Source organism: Papio anubis, chromosome 12 (genome assembly GCF_008728515.1).
Source record: "Papio anubis isolate 15944 chromosome 12, Panubis1.0, whole genome shotgun sequence".
Taxonomy (NCBI): Eukaryota; Metazoa; Chordata; class Mammalia; order Primates; family Cercopithecidae; genus Papio; species Papio anubis.
Genome location: NC_044987.1, coordinates 110,058,816 through 110,076,122, shown reverse-complemented (window position 1 = coordinate 110,076,122; position 17,307 = coordinate 110,058,816). Strand labels below are relative to the sequence as shown.

Here is a 17,307-nt window from a genome sequence, read left to right as displayed (position 1 = left end):
GATTAATTAACTTGAGTAAAGAGTGGCAGGGCCAAAATTTAAAACCAGGTAATTTAATTCCAGAACTCCTTTGCTTAAGAGGATCCACTATACTAGTCTGGTGAATAGAACTCTTTATTTGCACATTTATTCATTCCTCAGTTGTTGGACATTTGGGTTATTTGTACCTTTTGACTATTATAGGTAACACTGCTAGGAAAATTCATTTTACAAATTTTTGTGTGGACAGATGTTTTTATTTCTCTTTGTATGTATCTGGGAATGGAAGGGATAGGTCATAAGGCAGGTTCGTGGTTGACATTTTGCAAAGAATCAGTTAGGGAGGAATCCTCCTTATGTTTTAGGAATAGTTTCAGTAGGATTAGCTCTTTGATATTTATTAGCTCTTCAGTGACATAAACACTTCTTTGTACATCTGTTAGAATTTGATTGTGACTCTATAGGGCTCAATAATCTAATCTTCCACCTTAATAAACTGGAAAAAGAAGAGCAAAGTAACTGGAAACAACTTGTAGAAAGGAAATAATAAAGACTAGAGTGAAAATAATGGAGAGTAGAAACACATTACAGTAAATCAACAAAACCCAAAGTTCATTCTTGCAAAGATCAACAAATTTGAAAAACCTTTAGCTATATTGAATGACAAAAATTACAAGAAGAAATCACTAAAATCAGGAATGAAAGAGGCAACATAATTACCAAATTTACAGAATTAAAGAAATTATAAGGGACACTATAAAATTATATCCAAATAAATTAGATAACATATGAAATGGTCAAATTTTTATGAAAATACTACTAAAACTGACTGAAGAAGAAATACAAAAACAAAAAGAAATACAAAATCTGAATAGATCTATAATAAGAGATTAAATGAGGAATTTTAAAAACTTTTATAAAGGAAAGCCCAGAATCCTGTGATTTCACTGGTAAATTTTACTAAACATTTTAAAAAGAATTAATACCCTTCCATCAAAAACTACAAGAGAAGTGAACAATTCCAAATTTTTTACATAAGCTAGTATTATTTTGACACCAAAATCAAGAAAAGACAACATAAGTGAACAAAACTACCTATGAATGTCTCTTATGAATATAGACACAAATACTCAAATAAATATTAGCAAGTTGTTGTGGGAAGTCTGGGAGCCCGAACAGAGGGACCGGCTGAAGCCATGGCGGAAGAACATAAATTGTGAAGATTTCATGGACATGTATTAGTTCCCCAAATTAATACTTTTGTAATTTCTTATGCCTATCTTTACTGCAGTCTCCGAACATAAATTGTGAAGATTTCATGGACACTTATCACTTCCCCAATCAATACTCTTGTGATTTCCTATGCCTGTCTTTATTCTTTTAATCCCGTCATCTTCGTAAGCTGAGGATGAATGTCACCTCAGGACCCTGTGATGATTGTGTTAACTGCACAAATTGTTTAAACAATATGAAATGTGGGCACCTTGAAAAAAGAACAGGATAACAGCGATGTTCAGGGAACAAGCGAGATAACCATTAGGTCTGGCTGCCTGAGAGCCGGGCAGAACAGAGCCATATTTCTCTTCTTTCAAAAGCAAATAGAAATATCGCTGAATTATTTTGCTCAGCAAGGAACATCCCTGAGAAATAGAATGCATTCCCAAGGGGAGGTCTCTAAAATGGCCACTTTGGGGACGTCTGTCTTTTACGGTTGTAGATAAGGGATGAAATAAACCCCGGTCTCCCGTAGTGCTCCCAGGCTTATTAGGATGAAGCAATTCCCACCTAATAAATTTTGGTCAGACCAGTTGTCTGCTCGCAAACCCTGTCTCCCGATAAGATGTTATCAATGACAATGCATGCCCGAAACTTCATTAGCAATTTTAATTTCACCCCGGTCCTGTGATCTCGCCCTGCCTCCACATGCCATGTGATATTTTATTACCTTGTGAAGCATGTGATCTCTGTGACCCACACCCTATTTGTACACTCCCTCCACTTTTGAAAATCACTAATAAAAACTTGCTGGTTTTGAGGCTTGGGGGACATCACAGAACCTCTCGACATGTGATGTCTCCCCTGGACACCCAGCTTTAAAATTTCTCTCTTTTGTATTCTTTCCCTTTATTTCTCAGACTGGCCAACACTGAGGGAAATAGATAAGAACCTACATGAAATAACGTGAATTATCAGGGGCGGGTTCCCCAGATAGCAAGTAGAATTCAGCAATATATAAAAAAGATTATATATGAGGACAAAGTCAGATTAATCTTAAGAATATAAAATTTAGCATTCAAAAAAATCAGTGTTATATAATGCATTAATTGAATAAAAGACAAAAACCACAAAAAGGCACATGAATGCCTCAATAGATTAAAAAAATTAACAAAATCCAATACTTTGTATGATAAAAATACTCATCCAATGAGGAATAGAAGGGAATCACTCCCCCACCAAATAAAAAGCTATTAGAATTAATGAATAAGTTAAGCAAGCTTGAAGGATACAAATAATATATGCAAATGAACAGACACTTCAAAAGAAGATGTACATGCAGCCAACAATCATATGAAAAAAAGCTCAACATCACCGGTCATTAGAGAAATGCAAGTGAAAACCATAATGAGATGCCCCCCTTACACCAATCAGAATGACTATTACCAAAAGTCAAAAAAATAACAGATGCTAACGAGGTTGTGGAGAAGAAGGAATATTAATACACTGTTGGTGTGAGTGTAAATTAGTTCAACCACTGTGGAACACTGTGGTGATTCCTCAAAAACCTAAAACCAGAAATACCATTCAACCCAGCAATCCTGTTCTGGGTATATACGCAAAGGAATAGAAATCATTCTGTTTTAAAGACACATGCACACATTATGTTCATTGCAGCACTATTCACAATAGCAAAGACATGGAATCAACTTAAAACCTCATCAATAGTAGGCTCGATAAAGAAAATAATGTGGTATATATACACCATGAAATGCTACGCAGCCATAAAAAAAAAAGAACAAGATCATGTCCATTGCAGGAACATGGATAGAGCTGGAGGCCATTATCCTTAGTAAACTAACACAGGAACAGAAAACCAAATACTGCATGTTCTCACTTATAAGTGGAGCTAGATGATGAGAACACATGGGCACATCAAGGGGAACAACACACACTGGGGCATCTTAGAGGGTGGAGGCTGAGAAAAGGGAGAAGAGCAGAAAAAATAAATTATAGGTGCTAGTCTTAAAACATGGGTGATATGGTTGGGTGCAGTGGCTCATGCATGTAATCCCAGAACTTTGGAAGTCTGAGGTGGGTGGATCATCTGAGGTCAGGAGTTCAGGACCAGACTGAGCAACATGGTGAAACCCCATCTCTACTAAAAATACAAAAATTAGCCAGGTATGGTGGTGCACGCCTGTAGTCCCAGGTGCTCTGGAGGCTGAGGCAGGAAAATTGCTTGAACCCTGGAGGCGGAGGTTGTAGTGAGCTGAGATCACACCACTGCACTCCAGACTGGGTGACAGAGCAAGACTCGGTTTCAAAAAAAAAAAAACCTGGATGATAAAATAATCTGTAAATCAAATGCTGTGACACAATACCTGTGTAACTAACCTGCACATGTACCCCTGAAGTTAAAATAAAAGTTAAATTAAATATATACACATACAAAAATAAATTGGAGTTCTTTATGCTAGCATTGAATAATTTAAAAAATGAAATTAAGACAACAATCTCATTTATAATAGTTTCAAATAGAACAAAATTCTTGGGAATAAATTTATCAAAATAAGCACAAGACTTGTACACCAAATACTACAAAATGTTAAAAGAAATTAAAGAATATTTAAATAAATGAAAAAAACTCATGCAGGAACTTGAAGGCTTAATATTGTTAAGATGGTAATATTACTCAAATTGAGCCACAGATTCAACATAATCTTTAAAAAAATTCAAGCTACCTTATTTCAGAAATTTACAAGCTAATTCTAAAATCATATGGAAATACAAGGGACTCAGAATAGTTCAAACAATTTTGAAAAAGAAAAATAGTTTGGTGCACTTACACTTTCCAAATTCAAAACTTACTACAAAGCTATAATTTTAAGACAGTGTGGTATTGGCATGAGGACAGACATATAGAACAACGGAATAGAATTGAATAAAATTGTCTAAAAATAAAAATGGGATAGAATAGAATTGTCTAGAAATAAACTTCTATATTTATGACTAGTTGATTTTTGACAAGGATAACATGACTACTAAGTGAGAAAAAAATAGTCTGTTTAGCAAATCATGGTTGAACAACTTCAGATTCACAAGCAAAAGAATGAAGTTGGACACTTTCTTCCACCAAACAAAACAATTCAAAGTGGAGCAAAAACCGAAATGTAAGACCTAAATGTAAGACCTTTTCGAGGAAAAAATAGCCTTAATGACTTTGGTTTAGTAGTGGCTTCTTAGATATGACAACAAAGCTCAAGCCATAAAAGAAAAGCAGATAAATTAGGTTTTATCATAATGAAAAACCCTGGCTGGGTGCAGTGGCTCATGCCTGTAATCCTAGCACTTTGGGAGGCTGAGGTCAGGGGGATCACCTGAGATCAGGAGTTCAAGAGCAGCCTGGCCAACATGGTGAAACCCCAAAATCCAAAAATACAAAAATTAGCCCAGCATGATGGCGGGTGCCTATAATCCCAGCTATTGGGAGGCTGAGGCAGGAGAATCCCTTGAACCCAGGAGGTGGATGTTGCAGTGAGCTGAGATCATGACATTGCACTCCAGCCTGAACTACAGAATGAATCTCCATCTCAAAAAAGAAAGAAAGAAAGAAGGAAGGAAGGAAGGAAGGAAGGAAGGAAGGAAGGAAGGGAGGAAGGGAGGAAGGGAGGGAGGGAGGGAGGGAGGGAGGGAGGGAGGGAGGGGAAAACAAAAGAAGAAAGAAAAAGGAAAAGGAAAAGGAAAGAAAAGAAAGAAAGGAAAGGAAGAGAAAGAAAGAGAAAGAGAGAGAGAGGGAGGGAGGGAGGAAGGAAGGGAAGGAAGGGAAAAAGAGGGAGGGAGGGAAAGAAAGAGAGGGAAAGAAAGAAAAAGAAAGAAAGGAAGGAAGGAAGGAAAGAAAGAGAAAGAAAGGAAGGAAGAAAGAAAAGAGAGAAAGAAAGGGAGGGAGGAAGGAAGGAAGGAAGGAAAGAAGGAAGGAAGGAAAGAAGGAAGGAAGGAAAGAAGGAAGGAAGGAAGGAAGGAAAGAAAGGCTCCTATTTCAAAGGACACCATGAAGAAAGTGTAAAGACAACCCATGGAATATGGAAGAAAATATTTGCCAATACTATATCATATAAACCACTTGTATCCAGAACATATAAAGAATCCCTACAATTCAACTATTTAAAAAAACTTAATTTAAAAGTGGGAATATAAGTTGAATAGGCATTTTTCTAAGGAAAACATACAAATAGCACATGAAAAGATGTTCAACATCATTTGTAATTAAAAAATGCAAATCAAAACTACAGAGAGATATTAATTCACACACACTAGGATAGAAAAAACAAAAAAGATGTTAATGAGTGGTGGTGAGCATATGGAGAGATTGCATCTCTCAAATATTGTTATTCTAATTCTAAACCGGTGCAGCCATCTTGGAAATGATTTGGCAGCTTTGCAAAATTTCAACAATTAACCCATCTTATGATCTAGCTCTTCCATTCCCAGGTACATTCAAGGAGAAATAAAAACATATGTCTACACAAAAACCTGTATGATGGATTTTCTTAGCAGCATTACCGGTAATAGCCAAAAGATGGAAACAACCCAAATGTCCATCAATTGAGGAATGAATAAATATGCAAACAGAGGAGCTCTTCTGTTCACCAGACTAGCGTAGTGGATCCTCTTAAGCAAAGGAGTTCTGAAATTACATCTCCTAGATTTAAATTTTGGCTCTGCCACAGTTTACTAAAGTTACTTAATTTTGTGTTTCTGTAATTCTGTCTTCTGAATAATAGAGCATAACTCTTAGGGGAATTTCATGATGAAATAACAAATAAAACATTTAAAACATTGCATGTCACATAATAAAAAGTAAGTACATATTAATTTTTTTTTTTTAAGACGGAGTCTAGCTCTGTCGCCCAGGCTGGAGTGCAGTGGCATGATCTCGGCTCACTGCAAGCTCCGCCTCCTAGGTTCTTGCCATTCTCCTGCCTCAGCCTCCCAAGTAGCTGGGACTACAGGCGCCCATCACCGCACTCAGCTAATTTTTTGTATTTTTAGTAGAGACGGGGTTTCACCGTGTTAGCCAGGATGGTCTCTATCTCCTGACCTCATGATCTGCCCACCTTGGCCTCCCAAAGTGCTGGGATTACAGGCGTGAGCCACCGCGCCCGGCCCATAAGTAAATACATATTAACTATTTTTATTAGTCTTCCTACTATCACTTACCAATTTTCTGGCCTGAAGTATAAAACATAAACTTCCTCTAACACTTCCTGCCACTCAAGGACATGCTGGAGAGGGGCTTTATTCCTGGCATGACCCTGCTCCAACCTGCTCCTGTCTTGGGGGAAGTGGAAAAGCGGAGAAGAGAGGTCTATATAATTGGAGAGAGCATGTTCTTCGTGGTACCGTGTTGTCAGAGGTTGACTCTTTCTCTCTTTTGCAGTTTGTCTCAAAGATTGGTCAGAAGAGTCAGGGTTGTGCTTGTTTTTGCTCTCATGGACTAAGTTAGATACAAGACTATGTAGAGGCCGACCAGGAGGCCCTCCTCTTCCTCTTGTAATCTCTGTTCTAATGATAATGGAGTTTGTGAAGTGGGTTACATTTACTTGCTATTGAGTAGGTATATTGAGAGCTATATGTAGACTTTAACGTCCTGTAAGCAGAACACAAAATTCAGATATAGAGCAAAGAGATAAAATAAAACAGCAGGCCTTATTTTTGGTCTTACATTTAACACATACCTTCAAATTTTGTTAAACTTGGGGGAATTGTTCTCCTCTGGGCTTAAAGTCATTATAATAAAGCCCATAGTTTGATCATTTACCAACTTGTCCCAGAAGGGAGACAATTTATTTCAAACATTTGAAGACCTACATCGAAGATATCCAGGCCTCCCCAAAATTTCTCTTTCAAAAAAGTAAGGTGGTACAAGGGACAGTGTGTGGAGATTACTTTACAACCCTACAAGTAGTCGCTAATCAAGAGTGGCAAGATCTAAAGGGAACAGGACCCCTAAGAGGGCTATGAAACTGCAAATGTCCTTTCTCGGCTGAAGGTCCAACAATTAATTACTTTGTCCATGTTAAAAATCTGGAGGTTTAAGATCCATCACTGTGGCTCACACCTATAAGCCAAGCACTATGGGAGGCTGAGGTGGGAAGATTGCTTGACCCTGTGAATTTGAGAACAGCCTGGGCAACATGGCAAAACTCCGTCTCTACAAAAAGTACAAAAATTAACTGGATGTGCTGGCATGCACCTGTAATCCCAGCTACTTTGGTGGCTGAGGTCGAGGCTGCAGTGAGTCATGATAACGGCACTGCACTCCAGCTTAGGTGACAGAATGAGACCCCGTCAAAAAATTCTGGTAGTTTGTCATTGATGCCTTCTGTTACCTACACTGTATGCTCAGTCGCTCATTAAATGACGACCTTCTTTGCCTCTTTTGACAGTTTTTGATTTGAAGCTTATTTTATCTGATCTAAGTATAGGCAATCCTTCTCCTTTGACTACTATTTGCATGGAGTATTTCATCCCTTCACTTTCAGCCTATGTTTATTTCTTAAAGCTAAAGTGAGACTCTTATAGCATATAGTTAGATCTTTTTTTTTTTTTTTTAATTCAGCTACTCTATGATTGAAGAATTTAATTCCTTTATATTTAAGGTTATTATTAACAGGTAAGCAGTTAGTAGTGCTATTTTGTTATTTTGGGGGTGGCTGTTTTTGCAGATATTTCTTTATTTCTTCATCTCTTGTATCCCTTTGTGATTTGGTAATTTTATGAAGTACTAAGCATTTAATTTTTTTTATCATTCATGTATCTGCTGCCATTCTTGTAATTCTTATAGCTCTGAAGGCTGGGAAGTCTAAGGGCACACATGATGTAAACCTCTGGTGAGGGTGATCCCATGGAGGAAGGTGGAAGTGAGTGCACAAAGCAAAGAGAGAGAGATGGGGCCAAATTTATTCTTTTATCAGGAGTTCACTCCTGCCATAATTAACCCTCTCCCAAGATAATGATATTTATCCATTCATGAGGATGAAAGTCTCTGGATGTAATTATTTCTGGAAGGTCACACCTCTTAAAACTGTTATAATGGCAATTAAGTTTTCACATGAGTTTTAGAGGGAACATTGAAACCATAGCATTTCATTCACAACCCTCTGAAACTCATGTTCTTCTCACATGCAAAATACATTAATTCTGTCTCAGTCGCCTCAAAAGTTTTTACCCATTCTAGCATCAACTTTAAAGTTCTAAGTCCAGAGTCGTCAGAAACAGATATGGATGAGACTCAAGGTATGACTTATCTGGAGGCAAATGTTTCCAGCTGTGAACCTGTGAAATCAAAACTAGTGATTTGTTTCCAAAATATAATGGTGAGACAGGTACAGAATAGACTCTCTCAGTTCAAAAGGGAGAACCAGGCAAGAAAAAGGCATAACTGGTTTCAAGTGAGTCCAAAACCCAACAGAGAAGACAGCATTAAGCTTTAAATCTGGAGAATAATTTCCTTTGATTCCATGTCCTGAATCCTGGGAATGCTGACTGGGGCCCTCAGACATGGCCCCGCTCCCATATCTTTGCTGGGCTCAGTCCGTGCTTCAGCTCTGTTAGGTTGGAGTTGCATGCTAGTGGCCCTATGGTTCTGAGATCTCAAAGATAGTCCCACTCCCTTGGCTCCACTAGGCATATCCCTAACTGTGACTGTCTGTGTTGGCTCTGACTCCGCATTCCCACTCAGCTTTGCCCTAATAGAGGCTCTTAGAAGTGGCTCCTCTCCCATAGCTATATGTGACATTCTTTGATCCTAGTTGGAGAAAGCCATGCCCCTACAGCTCTTGCAGTCTGTGAGCCTGTACACATGGATTCCACCAAGGTTTACAGCTTGTGCCTTCCAGGCACAGGTATTCCAGGCATAGTGGCAGTGCGAGCTGAGGTCCTAGGCTCAGGGTCTTGTAAAACTACTGTAGCATCTGGCACAGGTTCACTCACCCAGTCGTGGCTGGATGCAGATTACCCACAAACCTGAGGCTATAACTCTAAAGCACACCTCAGTAACTCAAGCCCGTGAAGCAGGGATGGAATTGAGACTGATTCTGGGGTCAGTGCACAACATCATCAAGGTTCCGGGGAAGGAGGCGTGCTTTGGAGGCTTGAGTTCTGAGGAGCAGGTTACAGTTCAAATTTGGGTTCCAGAGCCAATAGGGTAAAGCAGCAACTCCAACCCTGGGGGATAGAGTGCCACATAGTGGTAACTTTAGACCCTGAGATGTTAGGGCATGGCAATATCCCAGGCTGTGTGAGGCTGGATGTAGCAGCAGCAAGGCCTCGGGAATGGCTAGGCCTCTCTGTAGCTTTTTCCTTGGGTTTCCTGGAGCAGTGTAGAAATGACCCCCTAGGGAGCCAGGGTTTCTCAGAAGCTTGGACTCCAGGGGACTAGTCAGTTCCAGGGAGGTGGGGCACTGCAGCTATTTTGCCTGGATGGTGGGGTGACATATTTCAATCAAAGCTATGGGCGCCCACAGAGTGGAGCACAGTTTCAACTTGAGTTTGGAGGGGCAGGGTGCACCAGCGACTAAGATGGGAGCATGGAGCAGTTCCATGGCAGCCTGGCCTCGGCAGGTAGAGAGTAGATAGCAGCAATTTGGCTCAGGTATGGCTCCCAGGTGTGCATAGTGTAGTGGGGGTTAAGCCTCAGAGATGGAGGGGTACAATGGCTACTCACTCTGAAGCAGAATGCACTCTAGCAGTGATTCAGTTCCAACAAGGGGCAGCACAGTAGCAGCTCGGGCCATGGGGGCAAGGGCAGAGTGTCAACTCCTCCTCTGAGATAGAACAGACATGTGGACTTCAGGTAGCTCCGTCAGCTGAGCTCAGGGTCTGTGAAGATGCTAAGTGTCTCCAGTAGGATTGCAGGTGTCTATGGTGGTATTGGGAGCTGCTGGGGTCCTGTCACTTACCTTTTCCCTGCAGGAAGAAGGCCCTCCTGACTCAGAGCTGGTCCTAACTGGGGGAAGGGTGGTGGAGGAAAGGTATTTTCTCTCCTTCTTCATGCAGCCATCCTGGATTTCTGTGCTTTACAAGGTTTCTGCTACTCCTTTGCTGTTTTCTGGCCCTCCTTTAGTTATTTTGGTTGGAATGTAGCTGTTTATTCATTTTGTGTGTGTGTGTGTGTGTGTGTGTGTGTGTGTGTGTGTGTGTGTGAGATGGTGATGAGGGTTAGTAACTTCTAGTTGTCCATGTTGCTGACATTCTCTAGAATTCTAATCAGACATATTCTAGACCTTTTAATTCTACACTTCTCATCTTTTAACCTTTCTTCTATTGTGACCATTTTCTTGTTTCTCTATAGAATTCTTGGTGATTTGTTCAATTTTTTTCCAGTTGACTAATTCTACTTTTAGCTATTCCTTGTTATTTAACACATTGGCAAAATTTTTTCTGTCAACATTATTTTATATTTGAAATTTGTTTGAGACCATGTTGCAAAACGTTGTGTCACTTTTCGCACTTTAACTTTTCATTTTTGTGATTTCATTTTCAATTGAATAAAGTATCCATACTTTTTACATATTCTATATTTGGTATATATCTAGATGCTCCTAATCTGTGGGGCTTCTTGGAGGCTTGTATCAAGGATATCTACTTCCTTCTTTATGGACTCCAACGTAAGACTTATTCAGAGACTAATTGTTTTCTAAGCATGTGTCTTTTTGGTGGGATTTCTCCTTTACTACTGACTTTGATCGTTCTCAGAACTATAATTCTCCAGGGAAGTGATAGGTATCAGCTGATGCATTTAATTCCCAGGATTATGATCAATAATTTATGCTGTACACCTCAAGGAGACTCTTATCTTTGATAAGTATAGTCTGAAATCTGTGGCCATGGTGTCCTGTTTCTTCGATACTTTTTCTACATTTTCCCCCAAATTTATCCGTATGCAATCTTTGTTTTTAACACTCATTTCACCTGATTTACAGAGATTTTAGTTGTTTCTCACTTTCATAACAAAATGGAGTTCTAATTCTGTTTGTCCAAATTGTTTCTGGAACTTTTCAAGATGAGATAAGAATAAGAACATTGTGGCCGGGCGGGGTGGCTCAAGCCTGTAATCCTAGCACTTTGGGAGGCCGAGACGGGCGGATCACGAGGTCAGGAGATCGACACCATCCTGGCTAACACGGTGAAACCCCGTCTCTACTAAAAAATACAAAAAACTAGCCGGGCGAGGTGGCTGGCGCCTGTAGTCCCAGCTACTCGGGAGGCTGAGGCAGGAGAATGGCGTAAACCCGGGAGGCGGAGCTTGCAGTGAGCTGAGATCCGGCCACTGCACTCCAGTCTGGGCGACAGAGCGAGACTCCGTCTCAAAAAAAAAAAAAAAAAAAAAGAATAAGAACATTGTCTTTTTGTTTACATCCTTACATTTAAGTCCTTACCTTAACTACTTCAATCACATTTACATTATATATTTCTTATTAATTATTTATATTTATCTTTCTTTTAAAAAATACTTAACTTCTTATTTTATAATTTATAATTTTGTACTTTTTATTTTACTGCTTTTCATAACTTTGAATGTTGACATTACTAAAATTAATGTTCTAAATGATTAATCTTTTATTTTTATTTTAACTTTTCTCCTCTAGCTTTCTCTGAAATTCACCCTCCTTCTCCCAACTTTAATCAATTTTATTGCCAGATAGCTAATAATGTATTTTCATTGATCTATCAAAGGTAAATATAGGATGATAATTATTTCCACAGAAATCTGAATTTTTTCTGAACATAGCAAATTTGGATTACAATAACATTTTTTTCATTATGTTTCCAATAAAAGGGCGCACATTTCCAAAGTTAAGACTTTTTAGCATATATGCTCCATTGAAATCAACCATGACTTGAAGGATATTAGCAAGCTTCACTTCTCTAAAATTTTATGGAAGTGGGCCATGAAACATCTGAATATGAACTGAAATACACAGATAAAAATTTCCATGTGGCTTTAGCCTATCTCCACATTACTTGGTGGGAGTCATACTAAGGAGAGACAGAGGCATAACAGTAATATCTTTGTGCTTGGAATCTCAAAAAATGGCTTTATGTATCCTTGCTATGCACCAGCAAGTTAGAATTTAAAGTACTGTTATAGGAAAAGAGATTTAAATTTGTGGTGCAAAGAATATGACTCGGAGACATAAGTTTTATTCCCAAAGTTCAGAGCTTATGGGACAAAATACAAGGTTACATGGGAAGATTTTCAGCCCTGAGAATTTAACTGTGTTCTGGTTATAAAATGAGGAGCTATACAAGACTATACAATAAATTGGAAGGCAGATGAGTTTGTGTAGCTTATTACTATTACAAAAGTAATCCTTCACGAGGAAGTGGCTCTAATCAAGGGAATAGGCTTTAAAAGGGATAGAAATAAAATCTGAGCAGACTTGGGATTTGAAGTTGAAGAAATTTCTCTAATTTACCTCATTTCTGTCAACATGTCCTCTCTTCTAGCATATTATTGATATCATATAACATTTAAGTCAATCTCTCTATCTCTCTCTCCACCCCTGCTTAATGTGTTGCCTCTTCCACTTCCCTAGCTGTAACAACTGTTATAATATTGGAGGGAAAGGTAGACCAGGTTTTGTCCTTGGGGGAATCTGCCCGAAAGTATAAAGTCTTTATCATTTCCAGGACCTCATCCTAAATTACATTTCTTATTGTAGCACCTTTTCTGCTGCCATGACAACCATGCAAGGAATGGAACAGGCTATGCCAGGGGCTGGCCCTGGTGTGCCCCAGCTGGGAAACATGGGTGTCATACATTCATATCTGTGGAAAGGATTGCAAGAGAAGTTCTTGAAGGGGGAACCCAAAGTCCTTGGGGTAAGTCAGTTGCAAATCTGGGAGAAGACCAATAGTGTTGTAAACTCATGTTTGATCAGATCTAATGCCAAATACACTGTCCCACCAGCCTCTTAATATATCAACCAGCCCTAGCAACATCAGTATTTAATTTCAGACCCTTTCTTTGAAAAAATGTATCATATTCTATCACAGCATGCTTCCAAATTAGTTATATTTAAAATATATTGACTTCACATCTATTCTAGAGTTGTGGGTCATCCATGATAATTATATTTGACTTCAGCATAGAAGAATAGCAAAAGAAAAGACTACCTGTGCACTAGCCGACGCCCTCTCCACAGGCCTTCCTGACAGCTGATAGATGCATATTGCTACTCTTTCTGTCTGGTACCTTTTCTTAGCCCACTGCTCAGAGGATGAAAAATCTGTTATTCTCTGAGCATTTTCATCTGGAGTCTCAAGTGAACATGTCTAACAACAATGTAGAATTAAAAGAATGTCAGGTTAGGGCAGGTGAAAGAACATTAAATATAGGTTTATCACTAGCCCAAGCTTCAAACCACTGAGAAAATATCATTGTGGACTCTTTGGATTCCCTCTTTTTTTTTTTTTTTTTTTTGCATTATTCATTTTTTGGGGGGGAAATATAGCTATTTTTCATAAAATATGTTATTTATGTTGGCACATACTAGGTTCAATTTTTTAATGTATAAATAATTATTTTAAAATATACTGCATGTTTTAGGGACGTTTTAGGCTTAAAGAACAATTGAGAGCAAAAGTACAGGTATATCCCATATGCCCCTTGCCCCGACACGTGCATAGCTTTTTAATTATCAACTTCCCCCACCAGAGTGGGACATTTGTTCCAACTGATGAACCTATGTTGACACATCATTACTCAAAGTACACAAATCACAATGGGGTTCATTCTCTGTGTTGTGTGTTCTATGGGTTTTAACAAAGGTATAGTGATAGAATCTACCTTTATAGTATCATACAAAGTAGTTTCACTGCCCTAAACATTCTCTGTGCTCTGCCCATTCATCCTTTCCTCCCACCAATCCCTGGCAACTACTAATCTTTTATTGTCTTCATAGTTTGCCTTTTCCAGAAAGTCATACAGTTAACGTTGTAAAATAGATAGTTTTTAAAGACTGCCTTCCTTCACCTAATAACATGCATTTAAATTTCCTCCATGTTTTCTTATGGCTTAATAGCTCATTTATTTTTAGTGCTGAATAATATTTCATTGTGTAGAGGTACCACAGTTTGTTTATGCATTCACCTGCTGAAGGACATCTTGATAGCTCCCAAACTTTGGCAATTAGGAGTAATGTTACTATAAATATCTGTGTGCATGTTATGTGTGGACATAAGTTTTCAACTTAACAGGTAAGTATGATTGCTATATTGTATGGTAAGAGCATGTTTAGTTTTGTAAGAAACTGCCAAACTGTCTTCCCTGTTACTTTGCAATGTGGAAGATGTCAGTCAGCAGTGAATGAGAGTTCCTGCTGTTCTACATAATAGGCAGCATTTGGTGTCCTCAATGTTCTGGATTTTTGCCATTCTAATAGGTGTGTAGTCCAGTCTCATTACCATTTTAATTTTCATTTCCCTGGTGACATAAGATGTGGAACATCTTTTTATATGTTTATTTACCATCTCTATATCTTCTTTCTTGAGGTGTCTTATTAAAGTTTTTGGCACATTTTTTTAACTGGGATGTTAGTATTCTTAATGCTGAGTTTTAAGTTTGTTGTATATTTTGGATAACAATCCTTCATCAGGTATGTTTTTTGCAAATATCTTCTGTCAGTCTGTGATTTATCTTTTCATCTCCTGACAGTGTCTTCTGCAGAGCAGAATTTTTTAAATTTTAATAAAATTAAGATGATTAATTCTGTATTTCATGGGTTGTGCCTTTGGTATTTTATTGACAAATTCATCACCGAAACCAAGGTCATCTAGATTTTGGCCTATATCATCTGTTAAGAGTTTCAGAGTTTTGAGTTTAACATTTGTGTCTGTGATTTATTTTGAGTTAATTTTTGTGAAGAATACAAGGTATGTGTCTAAGTTCAATTTTTGCCTATGGAGTCCAGTTTTTTAAGTCGTTTTTTTTTTTTTTTTTTTTTGGAAAGACTATTCTTCTAATTGTATTACCTTAGCCCTTTATCAAAGATCACTTGACTATACTTCTGTGTCTATTTCTAGGCTTTCTATTCTATTCAGTTGATCTATTTGTCTATTTCTTTGCCAATACCACATAGTCCTGATTACTATCACTTTATAGTTTGTCCTAAAGTTGGGTAGTGTTACTCCTACAACTCCTTCTTCTTCTTCTTCAAGATATTTTTTGCTATTTTAAGTCTTTTGCCTTTCCCTATAAATTTTAGAGTCAGTTTTTCAATATACACAAATAACTTGCTAATATTTTGAGGGAGATAGCATTAAACCTACAGATTAAATTGGGAACAACTGACATCTTGACAATGTTGAGTCTTCCTATCCATGGACATGGAATATCTCTCCGTTTATTTAGTTATTTGATTTATTTTTTTAAGTTTTTCTTATAGATTTTGTTCATAGTTTGTTAGATTTGTGCCTAACAAACACCAAATACCAATACCTAAATATTTAATTTTGGGGGGTGCTAATGTAAATAGTATTGCATTTTTAATTTCAGATTTCACTTATTTACTCTAAGTACATAAGAAAGTAATTGACTGTTGTGTATTAAGCTTGTATCCTATAACCTTAATATAATCATTTGTTAGTTCCAGGAGTTTTGGGTTGATTATTTCAGATTTTCTACACAATCATGTCATCTGTGAATAAAAGTAGTTTTATTTTTTCCTTACCAATTGTATACATTTATTTCCTTTTCTTTTCTTACTGTTTCAGCTGTGACTTCCAGTAAAAGTTTAAAGGAGTAGTGATGGGATCATCCCTGCCTTGTTCGTGATCTTAGTGAGAAAGCTTTGAATTTCTCCATTAAGTATGAAGTTAGCTGTAGTTTTTTGAATAAATATTCTTTATCAACCTAAAGAAGTTCTCCTCTATTAACAGTTTTTCAAAAGTTTTTATAATAAACAGGCATTGGATTTTGTTTAATATTTTTCCTGCATCTGTTGAGATAATCATGTGATTTTTCTTCCTTTCAGCCTGTTGATGTCATTAGTTACATTCATTGATTTTTGAATATCTAGTCAGCCTTGCATATCTGGGATAAATCCTGCATGGTCATGGTATATAATTCTTTTGATACACTATTATATTTAGTTTGCATATGTTTTGTTGGGAATTTTTGCATCTTTGTTCACCAGAGATGTTGGTCTGCGGTTTTCTTTTCTTGTAATGTGTTTGACTTTTTTTTTGGTAGATAATAGTGCTAGCTCCATAGAATGAGTTAGGGAGTATTTCCTCTTTTTCTATTTTCTATAAAGAATTGGTATAATTTCTTTTTTTAAGTGTTTGGTAGAATGCACTGATTAACCTTTCCAGGCCTGGTGCTTTCTGTTTTGAAATTTTACTAATTATTGATTTAATTTATTTAATAATTATAGGCTTATTCAGAGTGCCTATTTCTTTTGTGTGAGTTTTGACAAACTGTCTTTAAGGAGCAATTCATTGTCTCAAGGTTATCAAATTGTCGGCATAGAAATGTTCATAGCATTATTTTTTTATCCTTTTAATTTCTGTGGGAACTGGAGTGATGTTCCCTCTTTCACTTATGAGTAATTTGTGTCCTCTCTCTCTTTCTCTTAGACTGGCTAGAGGCTTATTGGTTTTATTTATATATTTTTCTTTTTTTTAAAAAAAAAAGCGTTGGGTTTTGTTGAGTTTGTCTATTAATTTTCTGTTTTTAATTTTATGATTTCTGCTCTAATTTCTATTTCATGTTTTTTTCTTCCGCTTACTTGGAATTTAATTTGCTTTTCTTTTTCTAGTTTCTTAAGGTAGACTTTCAGGTGATTGATTTTAGATCATTATTTTCTAATATATTCATTCAATGTTATAATTTTTTTCTAAGCACTGCTTTCTCTACATTCCTTAAATTTTGATAAGTTGTTTTAATTTTTTTGACCCATTTTTAATGCCATGAGATAATTGTACTCCAACTCTCCTATTTTAAGAACGCTGTTTACTCATACTCATGTCCTCAGGCCCCAGACGTCAAGAAAATATCAGATTTGCTCTTCTTTTTTTCTTCCCCTGTATACACTCTTTTTTTCT

At 37.4% G+C, this 17,307-nt stretch overlaps 1 protein-coding gene across 1 annotated transcript in view; it reads left to right on the top strand.

Moving 5' to 3' along the window:
* LOC101015647 (membrane-spanning 4-domains subfamily A member 4A-like) overlaps positions 1–17,307 on the top strand; it is a 37,141-nt gene that overhangs the window by 3,924 nt on the left and 15,910 nt on the right. The window contains exon 2 of the mRNA XM_003909774.4: positions 12,924–13,083. Within this exon, the coding sequence (XP_003909823.1) occupies positions 12,940–13,083 (144 nt within the window). The 5' untranslated portion in view covers positions 12,924–12,939. The remainder of the gene's footprint in view (positions 1–12,923; positions 13,084–17,307) is intronic.